The sequence below is a fragment of the Trichomycterus rosablanca genome, chromosome 23, assembly GCF_030014385.1.
Source record: "Trichomycterus rosablanca isolate fTriRos1 chromosome 23, fTriRos1.hap1, whole genome shotgun sequence".
NCBI classification, from domain to species: domain Eukaryota; kingdom Metazoa; phylum Chordata; class Actinopteri; order Siluriformes; family Trichomycteridae; genus Trichomycterus; species Trichomycterus rosablanca.
Window position 1 is genome coordinate 9,607,962 of NC_086010.1, and position 20,033 is coordinate 9,627,994.

Consider the following 20,033-nt stretch of genomic DNA (forward strand, 5'->3'; position numbering starts at 1 on the left):
AGGTCAAACGTTTCCTGTAAGTCTTCACCAGGTTTGCACACACTGTAGCTGGTATTTTGGCCCATTCCTCCATGCAGATCTCCTCTAAAGCAGTGCTGTTTTGGGGCTGTCGCTAGGCAACACGGACTGCACAAATTTTCTATGGGGTTGAGGTCTGGAGACTGGCTAGGCCACTCCAGGACCTTGAAATGCTTTTTACGGAGCCACTCCTTCGTTGCCCGAGCGGTGTGTTTGGGATCATTGTTATGATGCTCTCACTGATGGAAGGAGGTTTTGGCTTAAAATCTCACGATACATGGCCCAGTTCATTCTTCCCTTAACACGGATCAGTCGTCCTGTCCCCTTTGCAGAAAAACAACCCCAAAGCATGATGTTTCCACCCCCATGCTTCACAGTAGGTATGGTGTTCTTGGGTTTTTCTTCTTCCTCCAAACACGAAAAGTTGAGTTTTTACCAAAAAGTTCCATTTTGGTTTCATCTGACCACATAATATTCTCCCAATCCTCTTCTGGATCATCCATATGCTCTCTGACAAACTTCAGACGGGCCTGGACATGTACTGGCTTAAGCAGGGGGACACGCCTGGCACTGCAGGATTTGAGTCCCTCTCGGCGTAGTGTGTTACTGATGGTAGCCGTTGTTACTTTGGTCCCAGCTCTCTGCAGGTCATTCATCAGGTCCCTCCGTATAGTTCTGGGATTTTTGCTCACCGTTCTCATGATAATTTTGACCCCACGGGATGAGATCTTGACCCCAAGGGAGATTATCAATGGTCTTGTATGTTTTCCATTTTCTTACAATTGCTCCTACAGTTGATTTATTCACACCAACCTGCTTGCCTATTGTAGATTTACTCTTCCCAGTCTGGTGCAGGTCTACAATTTTCTTCCTGGTGTCCTTCGACAGCTCTTTGGTCTTGGCCATGGTTAAGTTTTGAGTCTGACTGTTTGAGGCTGTGGACAGGTGTCTTTTATACAGATAACAAGGTCAAACAGGTGCCATTAATACAGGTAACGAGTGGAGGACAGAAGAGCTTCTTAAAGTAGAAGTTACAGGTCTGTGAGAGCAAGAACTCTTGCTTGTTTGTTATTGACCAAATACTAATTTTCCACCATAATTTACGAATAAATTCTTTAAAAATCCTACAATGTGATTTCCTGGATTTTTTTTTCTCATTTTGTCTCTCATAGTTGAAGTGTACCTATGATGAAAATTACAGACCTCTCTCATCTTTCTAAGTAGGAGAACCTGCACAATCAGTGGCTGACTAAATACTTTTTCACCCCACTGTATATTAAACAGGAAGTGAACATTTTATCCTCAAAGTTAGAAACAGGAAAAATTGTAATGGCTAAACTTGTGTTCAGCTCTTGTGGGGTGTTCCCAGTCTGCAGTGGTCAATATCTATCAAAATTGGTCCAAGGAAGGAACAGTGGTAAACCAGCGACAGGGTCATGGGCGGCCAAGGCACGTGGGGAGCAAAGGCTGGCCATTTGTGGTCCGATCCAACAGAAGAGTTACTGTAGCTCAAATTGCTGAAGAAGTTAATGCTGGTTCTGATAGAAAGGTGTCAGAATACACATTGCATCGCAGTTTGTTGCGTATGGGGCTGCATAGCCGCAGACCAGTCAGGGTGCCCATGCTGATCCCTGGAACTGAACCACGGAGCAATGGAAGAAGGTGGCCTGGTCTGATGAATCACGTTTTCTTTTACATCACGTGGATGGCCGGGTGCGGGTGCGTCGCTTACCTGGGGAACACATGGCACCAGGATGAACTATGGGAGGAAGGCAGGTTGGCGGAGGCAGTGTGATGCTAGTTTGAGGTGTTGACTTGGCCTCCAAATTCCCCAGATCTCAATCCAATCGAGCATCTGTGGGATGTGCTGGACAATCAAGTTTGATCCATGGAGGCCCCACCTCGCAACTTACAAGAGTTAAATGATCTGCTGCTAACATCTTGGTGCCAGATACCACAGCACACCTATTATCTAGTGGAGTATATGGCTCAATGGGTCAGGGCTGTTTTGGCAGCAAAAGGGGGACCAACACAATATTAGGAAGGTGGTCATAATGTTGTACCTGATCAGTTTCATTTATAGCACAAATGTTTTATTCAATTTATTTAGCATTAATGGGAAGTGGACTCAATTTGAGACAAAGTGAGTTTAGCAAGGGCTTAAAAATCTGGCTAAATATTAGCAATAAGATAAAGACATAAAGACATGTCCACACTGTGCACTCACGGCTCTCCATAGCAAAGATGGTAATGTTGTGGACCGAGTTGACTTCTCTGTCTAGAGGTTTGGCTGTGCTGATAACTCCAGTCAGTGCATCCACATTAAAGTAGCGCTCCAAATCTGTGTTCCGGTCTATGGAATACCTACAAAACACACACACACACACACACACACACGACACAAAACAAAGAGAGGGTTTTAATTAGTAACATTAAACAACAATAACTTTAGTAGCCAGTAAATTATTGAAAATTCCATGTGGGTTTTGAAAGGAGTTAAAGGTGTGGTATTGGAGAGAGTGGTTCGGTGGGTAGCACTGTGGCCTCACAGCAAGAAGGTCCTGGGTTCAATACCCAGTTGGAGCAATCTGGGTCCTTTGTGTGTGGAGTTTGCATGTTCTTCCTGTGGGTTTTCTCTGGGTGCTCAGATTTACTCCCACAGTCCAAAGACATGCAAGTGTGATTGCCATGTGATGGACTGGCGACCTGCCTAGGGTGTTTCCTACCTTTCACCCAGTGAATTGCACACACTGTGACCCTGACCAGCATAAAGAGGTGGTAAATCACAAGTGAATATTATTAATATTATTCATTATTTTGGTCTGTTAAGTTCTCTCTGCTGTCAAGTTCAAACTTGTTACACTGGGACCCCGGTGTTCCCCCTCAGTTGTTCTTCTAGATCTTGATAATGTGGGTTTCTGATCTAGCTCTTTAACCCTATTGACCAAACTTACACTAGTTTTGGTACATTGCAAATGCCTCCCTCCAAACACACACACACACCTAATACATTAGAGCAAAAAGTATTAGCCCATAAAGCTACTCCAGACTAAAACTCCTATCTGACGTCTTATAGACTTCTTATAGTCTGCCACCGGGCACCTCCTTAATTATGATGAGGTAAAGAGGGCTGTGCTGCAAAAAAACAACATCATTGCTAAAGCTCCAAAGAGAAGATGCTAGGAGAGGAGGAAAGGTTGTATACCTAGATGCTGGATTCTTAATAGTAAAAATACTGGATATGTCTGTGACTGAACGATTTAAAATAGTAACCACAAAAGTGAATTGCGGGAGTCACTGGTCGAAAACTCAATGTTAGCCCAATCACCTATGACCACGTCATTTTGGAAGTCACTTTTACCAGTTGCAGAAAAGTAAACAGCAACACAGATGTACAAAAGGCAATACAAAGCCCAGGTGCGGGGAAACCAACTTTCTGATTGGGTGTCCCTAGTTTCCCACTGTGGAAACCCAAAAAAATAAATACAACTTTTACAATTACAGTAATAATAATAAAAAAACATATAAAGGACAATATAAAGGACAAACATTTTCATATTTCCACCAAATGCTTTTGGCAACCACTTGGCTGAGTTTTAAAAAGTTAATATAACAGTGGATATCTCTTGATATATGCTCAATAATCCAGCTACACAAATCTACAAAGTTGAGTATAGAGATACGTTTCGTCACTCATCCAAGTGACTTCTTCAGTCTGAGCTGATGTTGAATATTTCCAAACACCATGTTTCAGTTGCTTTCAAACCCCAAAACACGCTACACCAGAAACTAGTTCACCCTAAGGACCGGGTCCCCCGACACAAACAGAGTAAAGTAGTGTATGCTGTTAGGTGCTGGGAGGATTGCCGGGAACTGTACATCAGGGAAACTAAACAGCCACTGGCAAAACGGATGGCCCAACATAGAAGATCGACCTCTTCTAACCAGGACTCCGCGATTTACACCCACCTGCAAGTCAGCGGTTACTCATTTAATGATGAAGATGTGCAGATTCTTGACAAGGAGGAACGCTGGTTTGAACGGGGAGTCAAAGAGGCCATCTACGTGAAGAGGGAACGAGCATCCCTAAACCGAAGGGGGGGGGGGCTGAGGGTACATCTCTCACCATCTTACAACGCCGTAACAGGAACTATACCCCAATCATATATGAAAGACACACATTACCATTGTAATTAATGGTCATTGGAATTTGCATATGGACCTGATCACCGGATCCATTGTTATGGAATGGGCCGTGATCAGTCGTTATGCAAATCGGCTGCATATGAGGTTGGGGTATTGAACATCAGCTCAGACTGAAGTCCAAAATGTACTTTCAACAAAGACAATTTGCATTTGAATATTAAGCACTATGTCTGATATTTATATTTAAGTGCCGAGCAAGTTTAAGGTCACATGGTAAGTAGAAGTTGTTGAAAAAGTCTGAAGGCTGTCCTTGTTATTCTGGCAGTAAAAAGAGAGATAAGTTAAAAATGAATTGTATGGAAGCATTACATCTTATCTCATCTTCTTAAAAGACCACCTCCCAGATTGTTAAAGCACTGAGACGCACAAACTCTGGCATATCGATTAACTCGCTCACCAGAGTAATTCTAGAGTAATTAGAATAGCCTTATCGTCCCTATTCCAAAACATACCTGTAGAAATATGTGTGAACGTCTGCCAGGTCTATGTGGAGTGTAAATAATAAAAACGTATCTGGTTATAGCTTTATTTGGGCTGCCCAGGCCACCAGACATATTTTAAGCCTCTGATAAATGAAATTCCTTTCCCAGGATCATCCACAGTAATGACTCTGAGCAGCATATGCAAGCTAGTGAAGTGTGCAATTGGACAGTGGAAGTATATCTGGGATTAGTGCAGTGAAGCAGTGCATTCAGGCTCCTCAGATGGTAAGGGCAGACCATTTTTTCCAGATGATGGGGAGGGAATTGTCTTGTGTTGTATATTATCACTAAATCTACATTAGAGACCCTTGCAAAATACAACACCAAAGAGAAGTGCCTGGCTGTCATTTACATTTTCAGCATTTAGGAGACGCCTTTATTCAAAGCGACTTACATTACAGTTACAGGATACAATCTGAGCAATTGAGGGTTAAGGGTCTTGCTCTAGGGTCCAACAGCAGCAAACTGGAGTGCTGGGGCTTGAACCAGTGATTACAAGTGGGGTACCTTAACCACTAGGCCACTGCTTGCCTATCTAGTGTAAGGTCATCACATTTTTGTACAACCTACTGGAACACCTCTGCTTTGACCATGTTTCCATGCAGTGGTTTCACCCCATGAATGATGCTAATTTGCATTTCACTTGTTGGTATCTGGTATTACAGTCCACATGCCACAAGTGAAGATAGTGCTGGGAGTTCAAAGGGGTGATGTCAACAGGTAATTATAATAAGTGTTTTTTTCTCCATACTGTCCCATTTTTTCTGATTTGTGGAGGTAAACGGCAACTCATCTTAATCTGTTAAGTTCTCCCTGCTGTCAAGTGACAAAAAGCCATACATGAATTACAATAAATGTAATTCTCCTCCAGATTTTGATAAGATCCAGTTCTTGGTTTACAGATGTAGCCCTCTAATCCTAATAATTCCTTATCCATCAGGAAGGTAGTTGGCTGTGGGACAGATGGCTTCATGGCCTATGCTAGATGATGAGAGTATGCAGACATAATTTAGCATAGGGGGTATAAGTATTTTAAGACATTATTATGACCACCAGCTAATATCCAGAGTTGGTAAGGGATACGAGTGACTCAATAAGGTCCTGGTAGGTTGTCACAGGTATCTGGATCCATATTGAGTGCAGTGCACCCCACAGCTGCTGGAGGGTGTGTGGGGGAGGATCCATGGAGTGAACACAATGATCAAGGTGGTCCCACAAATGCTCAACTGAGTTCAAGTCTGGGGAATAAGGGGGCCAGGGTAGTACTTGGAAGTCTTGGTCATGCTCTTCCAATTAATGTGGGACATTTCTAGCCGTGTGACATGTCGCATTGTCTTGCTGGAAGATTCCATCTGCCCCATGCAAGACAAATTACTCATGACAGCAATGACGGATATGTGTGCAGACAGCCTATTGCACACCTTACATACCCACCAAGCCAGCTCACGAAACATGACTTCCTTCATGAGGTACGCGCTGCTGCCATTGAAAGTAGGAAGTGGTCATAATAATGTAACTCGACTGTGTAGGTCTATCTTGGTCTAACAAATATATAAAGTATATTTGGCTAGAATGCTGACCTTAAGTAGCTATATTGTTAGTTTGCTCCCTTTTGTTAAAATAAATCTGCTACCCAAAATTAACTCACCTGGTTCTGTCTGGTTCCCCAAACTTGCTAGACAGCTGTATCATTATTATACCTGTGGTACTAATTCTGTAAGTACTCTTGTGTTATCTTTACATGGCAGATTGTAAGGTTTGCCATTGTTGTTGTTGTTACACAAAATGTTGATTCTACTATGTATACCTGATCACAACCAATATTGCTTATGCCACCAGTAAAAATTTACCAATAAATCTACATTATTGGTGCCCCGTGTGAGGAGGCCATAAAAGCTACATTACTGGTGCCCCATGTGAGGATACCAAGAAAATACAATATTGATGCCAAGTGTGAGGAGACTTGAAATGCACATTATTGCATTATGAGGGAATTTCATTAAAATACAATACTGGTGCTCAGTGAAAAATACCAAAGACGGAAGATATTGAGGATATGCTGAGGGTAGCACAAAACACAACTTATCTGCTTCTGATGGGCTTTAAATTATACATATTATTCATTATTTTTGGATAAAATATAAGTTAAACAGCAATGCAGTATAAATAATTGCAAAATTTAAGGTACATCTAAACCACCACAGCTGTGGGTTTTGAAAAATGATATTAAAAATGATTCAGTATTGAGCTGGCTATGAGTTGTATATTTACTTCGTATCTATCGACAGATGCACAGTCATTAAGATGATCCAGCTGATTAGCCAGACTGGCTTAGTCAGACTGGCCAGACTTACAGCAATGTCTTATTCATTTTAAGCCCAATTAAAATTGCTATAAACAAGTTGTTTCTTTGCTAATTAATAATTATTTTTGATTTGTCATCATCTCCCTTCATAGATACAATGTATGCATCATTTAATTTAATTACAAGGTTTTTTGAGCCTAAATATTAATTTAGACATACTTAGCCATAAGATTAAAACCACCTCCTTGTTTCTACACTCACTGTCCATTTTATCAGCTCCACTTACCATATAGAAGCACTATGTAGTTCTACAATTACTGACTGTACTCCATCTGTTTCTCTGCATGCTTTGTTAGCCCCTTTCATGCTGTTCTTCAATGGTCAGGACCCCCACATGACCCCCACAAAGCAGGTATTATTTGGGTAGTGAATCATTCTCAGCACTGCAGTGACACTGACATGGTGGTGGTGTGTTAGTGTGTGTTGTGCTGGTATGAGTGAATCAGACACAGCAGCACTGCTGGAGTTTTTAAACACCTCACTTTCCCTGCTGGACTGAGAATAGTCCATCAACCAAAAAAATCCAGCCAACAGTGCCCCGTGGGCAGCGTCCTGTGACCACTGATGAAGGTCTAGAAGATGACCAACTCAAACAGCAGCAATAGATGAGCAATTGTCTCTGAATTTACACCTACAAGGTGGACCAACTAGCTAGGAGTGTCTTATAGAGTGGACAGTGAGTGGACACGGTATTTAAAAACTCCAGCAGCGCTGCTGTGTCTGATCCAGTAATACCAGCACAACATACACTAACACACAACCATGTCATTGTCCCTACAGAGCGGAAAATGGTCCTGATTAATGAAGAACAGGGTGAAAGCAGGCTACAATAGTATGTAGAGAAACAGATGGACTACAGTCAGTAATTGTAGAACTACAAAGTGCTTCTATATGGTAAGTGGAGCTGATAAAATGTAAGTGTAGAAACAAGGATGTGGTTTTAATGTTATGGCTGATCAGTGTGTATATATATATATATATATATATATATACATATATATACTGTGTATATATATACAGTATATATATATAGATATATATATATACAGTGTATCACAAAAGTGAGTACACCCCTCACATTTCTGCAAATATTTCATTATATCTTTTCATGGTACAACACTATAGACATGAAACTTGGATATAACTTAGAGTAGTCAGTGTACAGCTTGTATAGCAGTGTAGATTTACTGTCTTCTGAAAATAACTCAACACACAGCCATTAATGTCTAAATAGCTGGCAACATAAGTGAGTACACCCCACAGTGAACATGTCCAAATTGTGCCCAAATGTGTCGTTGTCCCTCCCTGGTGTCATGTGTCAAGGTCCCAGGTGTAAATGGGGAGCAGGGCTGTTAAATTTGGTGTTTTGGGTACAATTCTCTCATACTGGCCACTGGATATTCAACATGGCACCTCATGGCAAAGAACTCTCTGAGGATGTGAGAAATAGAATTGTTGCTCTCCACAAAGATGGCCTGGGCTATAAGAAGATTGCTAACACCCTGAAACTGAGCTACAGCATGGTGGCCAAGGTCATACAGTGGTTTTCCAGGACAGGTTCCACTCGGAACAGGCTTCGCCAGGGTCGACCAAAGAAGTTGAGTCCACGTGTTCGGCGTCATATCCAGAGGTTGGCTTTAAAAAATAGACACATGAGTGCTGCCAGCATTGCTGCAGAAATTGAAGACGTGGGAGGTCAGCCTGTCAGTGCTCAGACCATACGCCGCACACTGCATCAACTCGGTCTGCATGGTCGTCATCCCAGAAGGAAGCTGACGCACAAGAAAGCCAGCAAACAGTTTGCTGAAGACAAGCAGTCCAAGAACATGGATTACTGGAATGCCCTGTGGTCTGACGAGACCAAGATAAACTTGTTTGGCTCAGATGGTGTCCAGCATGTGTGGCGGCGCCCTGGTGAGAAGTACCAAGACAACTGTATCTTGCCTACAGTCAAGCATGGTGATGGTAGCATCATGGTCTTGGGCTGCATGAGTGTTGCTGGCACTGGGGAGCTGCAGTTCATTGAGGGAAACATGAATTCCAACATGTACTGTGACATTCTGAAACAGAGCATGATCCCCTCCCTTCAAAAACTGGGCCTCATGGCAGTTTTCCAACAGGATAACGACCCCAAACACAACCTCCAAGATGACAACTGCCTTGCTGAGGAAGCTGAAGGTAAAGGTGATGGACTAAACCCAATTGAGCACCTGTGGCGCATCCTCAAGTGGAAGGTGGAGGAGTTCAAGGTGTCTAACATCCACCAGCTCCGTGATGTCATCATGGAGGAGTGGAAGAGGATTCCAGTAGCAACCTGTGCAGCTCTGGTGAATTCCATGCCCAGGAGGGTTAAGGCAGTGCTGGAAAATAATGGTGGTCACACAAAATATTGACACTTTGTGCACAATTTGGACATGTTCACTGTGGGGTGTACTCACTTATGTTGCCAGCTATTTAGACATTAATGGCTGTGTGTTGAGTTATTTTCAGAAGACAGTAAATCTACACTGCTATACAAGTTGTACACTGACTACTCTAAGTTATATCCAAGTTTTATTTCTATAGTGTTGTCCCATGAAAAGATATAATGAAATATTTGCAGAAATGTGAGGGGTGTACTCACTTTTGTGATACACTGTATATATATATATACACAAAAGTGAGTCAATATTTTGTGTGACCACCATTATTATCCAGCACTGCCTTAACCCTCCTGGGCATGGAATTCACCAGAGCTGCACAGGTTGCTACTGGAATCCTCTTCCACTCCTCCATGATGACATCACGGAGCTGGTGGATGTTAGACACCTTGAACTCCTCCACCTTCCACTTGAGGATGCGCCACAGGTGCTCAATTGGGTTTAGTCCATCACCTTTACCTTCAGCTTCCTCAGCAAGGCAGTTGTCATCTTGGAGGTTGTGTTTGGGGTCGTTATCCTGTTGGAAAACTGCCAGTTTTTGAAGGGAGGGGATCATGCTCTGTTTCAGAATGTCACAGTACATGTTGGAATTCATGTTTCCCTCAATGAACTGCAGCTCCCCAGTGCCAGCAACACTCATGCAGCCCAAGACCATGATGCTACCACCACCATGCTTGACTGTAGGCAAGATACAGTTGTCTTGGTACTTCTCACCAGGGCGCTGCCACACATGCTGGACACCATCTGAGCCAAACAAGTTTATCAGACCACAGGGCATTCCAGTAATCCATGTTCTTGGACTGCTTGTCTTCAGCAAACTGTTTGCGGGCTTTCTTGTGCGTCAGCTTCCTTCTGGGATGACGACCATGCAGACCGAGTTGATGCAGTGTGCGGCGGATGGTCTGAGCACTGACAGGCTGACCTCCCACATCTTCAACCTCTGCAGCAATGCTGGCAGCACTCATGTGTCTATTTTTTAAAGCCAACCTCTGGATATGACACCGAACACGTGGACTCAACTTCTTTGGTCGACCCTGGCGAAGCCTGTTCCGAGTGGAACCTGTCCTGGAAAACCGCTGTATGACCTTGGCCACCATGCTGTAGCTCAGTTTCAGGGTGTTAGCAATCTTCTTATAGCCCAGGCCATCTTTGTGGAGAGCAACAATTCTATTTCTCACATCCTCAGAGAGTTCTTTGCCATGAGGTGCCATGTTGAATATCCAGTGGCCAGTATGAGAGAATTGTACCCAAAACACCAAATTTAACAACCCTGCTCCCCATTTACACCTGGGATCTTGACACATGACACCAGGGAGGGACAACGACACATTTGGGCACAATTTGGACATGTTCACTGTGGGGTGTACTCACTTATGTTGCCAGCTATTTAGACATTAATGGCTGTGTGTTGAGTTATTTTCAGAAGACAGTAAATCTACACTGCTATACAAGCTGTACACTGACTACTCTAAGTTATATCCAAGTTTCATGTCTATAGTGTTGTCCCATGAAAAGATATAATGAAATATTTGCAGAAATGTGAGGGGTGTACTCACTTTTGTGATACACTGTATATATATATATATATATATATATATATATATAGATATATATATATATATATATATATATATATATATCATAAATCATACCAAATATATACATATATATACATATATACATAATCATACCAAAATAACAGAACGTACATGATTTATAAATACCTTATTGCACTGTTTGCAGAATCAGGATCATGAGCTGAGACGGTTCCAATAATGGTTCCCACCCTGGCAGCTTCAGACACAACCATCTTACTAACCAGACTCGAAAACACCGGCGGTTCGTTCACATTCTCCACGTTGACTTTTACAGCCGTGATGTCGCTGAAGGGACCGAATGTCAGGAAGTTGGGGTCAATTTTCCGATTAGTGGCTTCAATCTTCAGAGAAAAGGTGTTCTTTGTTTCATAGTCGAGTGGCTACAGGAGAAAAAAGAGAAAACAATGGACACAAGGAATAAAATCAACTATAATTGGTTTACCAATCTTTATTGAAGATTTACAATCTAACCAAGAAACCTTAAGAATTTTCTCAATTTGACAAATGCAGAATTAATAATGTCCATGTCCTTCTACTTTATTTCTTTTTCACATGACCTCTATTTAAATTTTGGGGGGATTTCTTCTTTTTTGACCATGAGAACCAGAGTCCAATAACCTTCACCAACTTTCTATTCACTCTTCCAACCATTCTTTAATACGGCTTACATTTTTCTATTAAGTCACAGAGGACAGAAGTATTGATTGGCTTAAAAATGAGCAAAACCAATTTTTTAATTGAAAAATAATAATAATGCTTTAATTACAAAACTGTTATTAAGTTCTGGTAATATTTCTTTACTTAATTAAAACAAAAACAGAACCCCTCTAACAAGTGGTATCTGATGCAAGTTCAATCAAAGATATTACACAGAAAAGAATCAGGCATTATATATAAAATGCCAGGTCCCAGTGGGCGTGGTCAGGCCAGGATATTATAGTTCAGTTAACAATTGAGCTGTGACTCAGCTTTTTACTTATGCAGGTCTTTCCAGCTTTGTAAATGCAATTTAAGGTTAAAATTAACTTTGGGCTTAAATAATAGGATTAAATAATGAAACAAAATGAACAGCTAATTTACAGCTGTTGAAAGTTATTTTCTTCATGTCTTTTAAAACACCTTAAAGTCAGTTTTAAACATAATTGAAAAAGACATCTTAATGGCCTTTTATTAGCAGTGTACGATGCTATGCATAACAGTTTAACATTAACAGACTGTTGTCTGCCTGGCCAAGCTGATTGTTATTAAGCCTGGCAGCTGTAACACTTAAAAAATAAATAAAGTAATTTATAGTTGGGTTGAGTTATATTTGCTGTAACAGCATTGTGCCTCTCTAAGAGCACTAGGACACCAGTGTGCTGTTCATCTGTAAGAGCACTTCAACACCGGTGTGCACCTGTAAGAGCATTGTTAGAGCACTGTACATCTGTAACAACATTGTGCATCTGTAAAGGCAATTTTACACCGCAGTGCACGGAACCACAAGAGCTCTGTACACCTGTACATGTACTTTACAGGTACTTATACCTATAAAGGCGCTGGTGCTGGAGTTCATGCTGGTTCATGCGAACTAGCGATCCTTTTAATAACAGGCCCACGTTGCATCTGTAAGAGCACTTCAACACCAGCCTCAGAGTACTGTTTAAGCACTGCACATCTGTGAAAGCATTGTGCATCTGTAAAGGCAATTTAACACTGCAGTGCACATGTAGGAGCAGTGCACATGTGTAACAGTGATGTGCATCCCTAAGAGCAGTTTTAAAGCACTTCAGATCTGCAACAGCATTATGCATCTGTAAAGGCAATTTGACACTGCAGTGCACTTGTAGGAGCACTACACATCTGCAACAGCATTGTGTGTCGGTAGGAGCACTTCAACACCAGTGTCAGAGCACTGTTTACGCACTGCACATCTGTAAAAGCATTGTGCATCTGTAAAGGAAATTTGACACTGCAGTGCAACTGTAGGAGCAATGCACATCTGTAACAGCATTGTGCATCTGTAAGAGCACTTCGACCTCAGTGTCAGAGCACTGTTTAAGCACTGCACATCTGTAGAAGCATTGTGCATCTGTAAAGGCAATTTGACACTGCAGTGCACCTGTAGGAGAACTGCACATCTGCAACAGCATTGTGCATCGGTAAGAGCACTTCAACAACTGTGTCAGAGCACTGTTTGAGCACTACACATCTGTAACAGCTTTGTGCATCTGTAACAGCATTGTGCATCTGTAAAAGCACTTCGACACAGTGTGCACCTGTAAGAGCCCTTTTAGAGCAATGCACATCTGTAACAATTAATTCTAAATTAATTTCAATTTATTATTTATTTTTTGATGTAAAACTGTGTATTTTCTTACCCTTTGTAGAATAATGACTCCCTCTTGTGTCTCTTCATCAGTGGTGATGTTAAACATGCCAGGCCCGTCACCGTCCATTATGCGGTAATCCATCTGAGCGTTAGATCCTATATCTGGGTCCTCTGCTTTCAATCTGGCCACCTCAGATGCCACAGGGAGAGACTCCAACACCGAATACTGATACAACTCTAAAAAACACACAATCCAAGTGTTGCATGTTTCATTTTTGGCACTGTATTTTATCAGACTACTAAACATAAATCAATAATATACCCGTCACTGTCCAACTTGTAAAATAACTGGACATAGTTTGGAAAGGCACCCTGAGCCTTCTTGTCTGCTACCCCCTAGAATGTACTGCTTTGTGTTTTGACCACAGCCTGGTCTGACCATTGCAGACTGACCACCCTGTTCTTCAATGGTCAGGACTCTCCCAGGACCACCACAGACCAGGCATTATTTAGGTGGTGGATGATTCTCAGCACTGCAGTGACATTGACATGGTGGTGGTGTGTTAGTGTGTGTTGTGCTGGTATGAGTGGATCAGACAAAGCAGCGCTGCTGGAGTTTTTAAATACCGTGTCCACTCACTGTCCACTCTATTAGACACTCCTACCTAGTTGGTCCACCTTGTAGATGTAAAGTCAGAGACGATCGTTCATCTATTGCTACTGTTTGAGTTGGTCATCTTCTAGACCTTCATCAATGGTCAAAGGACGCTGCCCTTGTAGATTCTCAGTCCAGCAGGGACAGTGAGGTGTTTAAAAACTACAGCAGCATTGCTGTGTCTGATGCACTCATACCAGCACAACACACACTAACACACCACCACCATGTCAGTGTCAGTGCAGTGCTAAGAATGATCCATCACCTGAATAATACCTGCTCTGTAGTGGTCTTGACCATTGAAGAACAGCATGAAAGGGGGCTAACAATGCAGGCAGAGAAACAGATGGACTACAGTCAGTAATTGTAGAACTACAAAGTGCTTTTATATGGTAGGGGAGCTGATGAAATTGACAGTGAGTGTAGAAACAAGGAGGTGGTTTTAATATTATGGCTGAATGGTCCCCTACAAGTGTTGATAAATGTGCGTGAATGCATGACTTTTAAACATAAATAGGCTGAGGTAAATAAAAACCAAGATAATTTTGTATTTTCAAAAACCTGTACTCAATCATTTTGAATAAGCACCGGGTAAACATTTAAATGCAGAACTCTACGCATTGTAAATTCTTTAATTAGACTGTATTACAGCTCATAATGTTGACTGAAAGAGATTATCTGCAGAACTACTCAATACCCAAGTGGCATTGGTGCTATTTCCCCATCTGCTTCTCATTTCTACTGTTGCTCTATCATTCTAATCATTCTCATTGTAATCTATCTAATGGTTTTCTAATTTGCCATGGAATAGAAGCTATTGGACCCAAAGATTGCTTTTATACCACAGTTTAATCTTTTTTTCTTTCTCTACTCTACCTAATTTGATGCCTGAGTGTCTGTTTTCATTTCTTTTAAAACATTTGCTTTTCATATTACAACCCCAAATCAGAAAAAGTTGGGACAGTATGGAAAAAGCTAATAAAATAAAAATGTAGTGTTCCTTACATTTACTTTGACTTTTATTTGATTGCAGACAGAATGAACCTGAGATATTTCATGTTTTATCTGCTGAACTTCATTTCATTTGTTAATATACCTCCATTCCTACATTTCAGGCCTGCAACACATTGGGACAGGGGCAACTAAATAATGATGTGATTCCAAACAGGTGATTGTAATCATGGTTTGGTACAAAAGCAGCATCCAGGAAAGGCTGAGTCTTTGATGAGCAAAGATGGTCAGAGGATCTCCAGTTTGTCAATAAATGTGTGAGAAAATGATTAAAATGTTTAAAAACAATGTACCTCAAAGAAAGATTGGAAGGGATTTGCATATTTCTCCCTCTACAGTGCATAATATCATTAAACCATTCAAGAAATCAGGAGGAATTTCAATGCGTAAAGGTCAAGGCTTAAGCAGCTTAACGCCTGTGATCTTCGATCCCTCAGACGGCACTGCATCAAGAACCGTCACTCAACAATAGCTGATATAACCACATGGGTGAGGGATTACTTTGGCAAACCTTTGTCAAGCATTACAATACAGAGTTACATGCACAAATGCCACTTAAGACTTTACTGTGCAAAAAAGAAGCCTTATGTTAACCATGTCCAGAAGCGGCGTCGACTTCTCTGGGCTCACAGGCATCTAGGATGGACCATCACACAGTGGAAACGTGTATTGTGGTCATATGAATCAGCATTCCAGGTCTTTTTTGGAAAAAATGGACACAGTGACAAGACGAAAAGGACCATCCAGACTGTTATCAGCAACAAGTCCAAAAGCCAGGGTCTGTCATGGTATGAGCTGTGTCAGTGCCCTTGGCAAAGGTCATTTACACTTCTGTGACGGCAGCATTAATGCAGGAAAGTACATTGACATCTTAGAGCAACATGTGCTGCCTTCAAGACGTCATCTTTTCCAGGGACGTCCATGCATTTTTCAACAAGACGATGCAAAACCACATGCTGCACACATTACAAAGGCATGGCTGCTGAAGAAGAGGGTACAGGTACTGGACTGACCTGCCTGCAGTCCTGACCTGTCCCCAATAGGGAATGTGTGGAGCATTTTGAAACGACGACCCCGTACTGTTGCACACCCTAAGACGTGTTTGCAGGAAAAATGGGACAAAATAAAAGCTGAAACACTGAATCACTTGGTCTCCTCGTTGCCAAAAAGTGTGGTGAAAAGAAATGGCAACATTACAAAGTGGTAAATGCTTTACTGTCCCAACTTTTTTTGGAATGTGTTGCAGGCCTGAAATGCAGGAATGGAGGTATATTAATAAATGAAATGAAGGTTCATCCTGTCTGCAATGAAATAAAAGTCTACCCAGTTTACCCATCAATCTACACTTCATTACTCATAATCAACCAATAAGAGTTGGTTTTTTTTTTAAAACTTAATAATCAAGAACTGAAATCACTTTTCCACCCAAGTATTCAGACTCTTTAGTCAATAATTTATAGATGCCGCTTTGGAAATAATTACTACAATTACAGCAATTATGCAAATCATTCTGGCTCTGTCTATACAAGCTTTGCGCACCAACATTTGAGCAGTTTGTCATTCTTCATGACAGATTTGTTCAAAGTCTATTGACGTGAACTGCCCTGCCTCCCTAGGTCTCTCCACAGATGCTGATGAGGTTTAGGTTTAAGCTTTGGCTGGACCATTCAGGATCATTGAGAGACTTGCCACAAGTCACTTCAGTGTTGTTTTGGATCTATGCTCCGGTTCATTGCAGTATTGAAAGATTAACTGTGTTTGACTGCATTCATTTATCCATCAATTCTTACAGGTCTCAATTTCCCTTGCTGCTGAGAAGCACCTGTGTGCTGCCACCACCATATTTTACAGTAGGGAAGATCTTAGTCAGCTGATGTGCAGTACCTGTTTTTTTGTCAGACGTACTGCTGGCTGTTCTGCCCAATGACTCAGTGGCTTTTATTTTGCCAATCTACCCTAAAATCCTGATTTATGAAGTGCTGCAGAGATTATTTAGCTATCCCACAGGTTCAGGTATCTCTGCACAAACATTCTGATTGACGTCCCATTGACGTGTTCTATCTAATTGAATATCTAATTAGATTTTCTTGACATTTTGTCAACACCACCTTTGCAATGTTTGTTTTAATTAAATAGTATTTGTATCATTCCTTTCATCTGCACCAGTTCTAAGCCAGCTGTCAGGCGCCAGCAATGACCCTAGCTACCTAGGAAAGGTAGCTACCATGCTTCCTGACAGAAGGTGGCAGGGAGATGGGAAGGGTCCCTTGGACTGACTGATCCAGCCTTAAAACCAACATTCAAACACTCCAGAGACTGTTCACCTTGGAGACCTGTTATGTAAATAGTTATGGGCATTCCATGCCTGGCAGTAAGACTGTGAACCAAGGCTCTTACCAATTTAAAGTTTGAAAATAGGCTAAGGTCCATTCATTGATTAATTGATGCCTTAAATCTTTAGCCATTACCAGATGTTTTTTATTAGATTATCCCCCAGTACCAGGAACAAATGACTTCACTGTCATTGTGTCATGCGGTTTCATTACAGCCTTCTGACTTGTACCCCAAATGCCCTTCGGATGCACGCCAGCCCATGGTTTGGTGATGCATCAGGGTCGGGCACCAGACTGAGGACAGTCTGGCACAGTCAACAGCTGTGTTGGAAACTGATTCCTACCCAGACTGAGCCTTATGTGGATCCTTCTAGTACGACTATTAATGATACCCTCACCTGTTACCAATTCACCTGCATATAGTGGAATGTGCTGCTGGCATCAAACTTAAAGGTGTTTATATTTACAAAATGTAATCAGGTTGGTCAGTCATGAATAATACAATGAATTCCTTTTAAAATGTTCAAGAGAATGGCATTTCCCAGGAAATGGAAAAATTGGAAAGGAATGGTATAGAATATCACCATGAATAAATCCGTACTAAAAAACTTACTATTGCTCTTGCGGGTAAATAGAAGCAAATTTATGCAGTCGTGTGCAACAACGTAATGTTTAATATAATGCATTTCTAGAGGAGTGGAAGCTGTTGAAGCAGAAATGGAAAGGACAAAATCTATATTGAGATGTGTTGAGTGTCCGAATTTCCTGTCATGTAGTGAATGTGTCAATACAAGCTGTCTTATTGACTAAATAAGTAACACATAATGAATCCATGTGTATACAGGATGATTGCACTGATCATCACTGTCCATTTTATCAGCTCCAATTACCAAATAGAAGCACTTTGTAGTTCTACAATTACTGACTGTAGTCTATCTGTTTCTCTACATGCTTTGTTAGCCTGCTTTCACCCTGTTCTTCAATGGTCAGGACTCTCCCAGGACCACTACAGAGCAGGTATTATTTAGGTGGTGGATCATTCTCAGCACTGCAGTGACACTGACGTGGTGGTGGTGTGTTAGTGTGTGTTGTGCTGGTATGAGTGGATAAGACACAGCAGTGCTGCTGGAGTTTTTAAACACTGTGTCCACTTACTGTCCACTCTATTAGACACTCCTACCTAGATGGTCCACCTTGTAGATGTAAAGTCAGAGACGATCGCTCATCTATTGCTGCTGTTTGAGTTGGTCATCTTCAAGACCTTCATCAGTGGTCACAGGACGCTGCCCACGGGGCGTTGTTGGCTGGATATTTTTGGTTGGTGGACTGTCCTTAGTCCAGCAGTGACAATGAAGTGTTTACAAACTCCATCAGTGCTGCTGCGTCTGATCCACTCATACCAACACAACACACACTAACACACCACCACCATGTCATTGTCAGTGCAGTGCTGAGAATGACCCACCACCCAAATAATACCTGCTCTGTAGTGCTCCTGGGAGAGTCCTGACCATTGAAGAACAGCATGAAAGGGGGCTTTTAAAGCATGCAGAGAAACAGATGGACTACAGTCAGTAATTGTAGCACTACAAAGTGCTCCTTATGTGGTAAGTGGAGCTGATAAAATGGACAGTGTGTGTAGAAACAAGGAGGTGGTTTTAATGTTATGGCTGATCAGTGTATATTTTGAAGACAAAAACAAACATGAACATAACAGAACACACACACTATGCTTACTGCGAGAGAAGCGTGGCGGGTTGTCATTGACATCCAGTAGCGTAACCGTTACAGACGTTGTTCCTGAGAGGCCACCTAACTGACCCATCATGTCTTTGGCTTGGATGACCAGCACGTATTGATCTCGTGTTTCACGGTCCATATTTGACAGGGCTGTTCGTATGATTCCTAAAGTAAAAACAAAAATGTGAAAGATTTTAATTATATGCAGTTTTTACAATAAAAATACTATATAACAGCTGTAAAATACAGTTTGCTAATTTTTTTTTTTTTTATGGAATAACAAACAATGTGCTTAATCATTTTATTAATATGACTGCATCATAAATTACAAGTAAATTTGCAAGTGCGCCCATTAAATCCCATGCAACATGCCTGCAACACACAATGTACCAGGTTGCACATACAAAATTAGTACTCATTATTGAAGGCCATGGTAAATCAGTTACTCAGTCTTTTGTTCCTGTTTGATCAATTCATTAGTACTAGTAATTGTACTTTTAAATTCAATGGTTCATATGAACAAGGCAGAGCTGCATTGGGGACAACAAAGCTACAGACCAGCAGAGTGTAAAAATGACTGCCAAATCATCCAAATGTCACCCAACAACCATAAAATGACATCAAGTGACCTATAAAAAGAATGGCAAATGCCAGCTGGGGTAAATTGCATGACAGGATGGTTTAAAATCATGACCTAGGACCAACTGTGATTTTTTTTTCTATATTTTTTTATGCATTTTTCTCCCATTTTTTCCCAATTTAGTGTAGTCAGTTTGTCTTCCGCTGCTGGGGATCCCCCATTTTTTAAAAATTATTATTATTTATTTATTATTATTATTATTATTATTATTATTTATTTATTTATTTATTTATTATAATAATTTATTATTATTA

General features: G+C 41.3%; 1 protein-coding gene across 1 annotated transcript in view; it reads right to left on the reverse strand.

The window, feature by feature from the left end:
• LOC134300778 (cadherin-7-like) overlaps window positions 1-20,033 on the reverse strand; it is a 119,296-nt gene that overhangs the window by 28,851 nt on the left and 70,412 nt on the right. The window contains exons 5-8 of the mRNA XM_062985200.1: window positions 19,137-19,304; window positions 13,450-13,637; window positions 11,216-11,469; window positions 2,246-2,382 (exon numbers count right to left, since the gene is read on the reverse strand). Coding sequence (XP_062841270.1) covers window positions 2,246-2,382; window positions 11,216-11,469; window positions 13,450-13,637; window positions 19,137-19,304 — 747 coding nt within the window. The remainder of the gene's footprint in view (window positions 1-2,245; window positions 2,383-11,215; window positions 11,470-13,449; window positions 13,638-19,136; window positions 19,305-20,033) is intronic.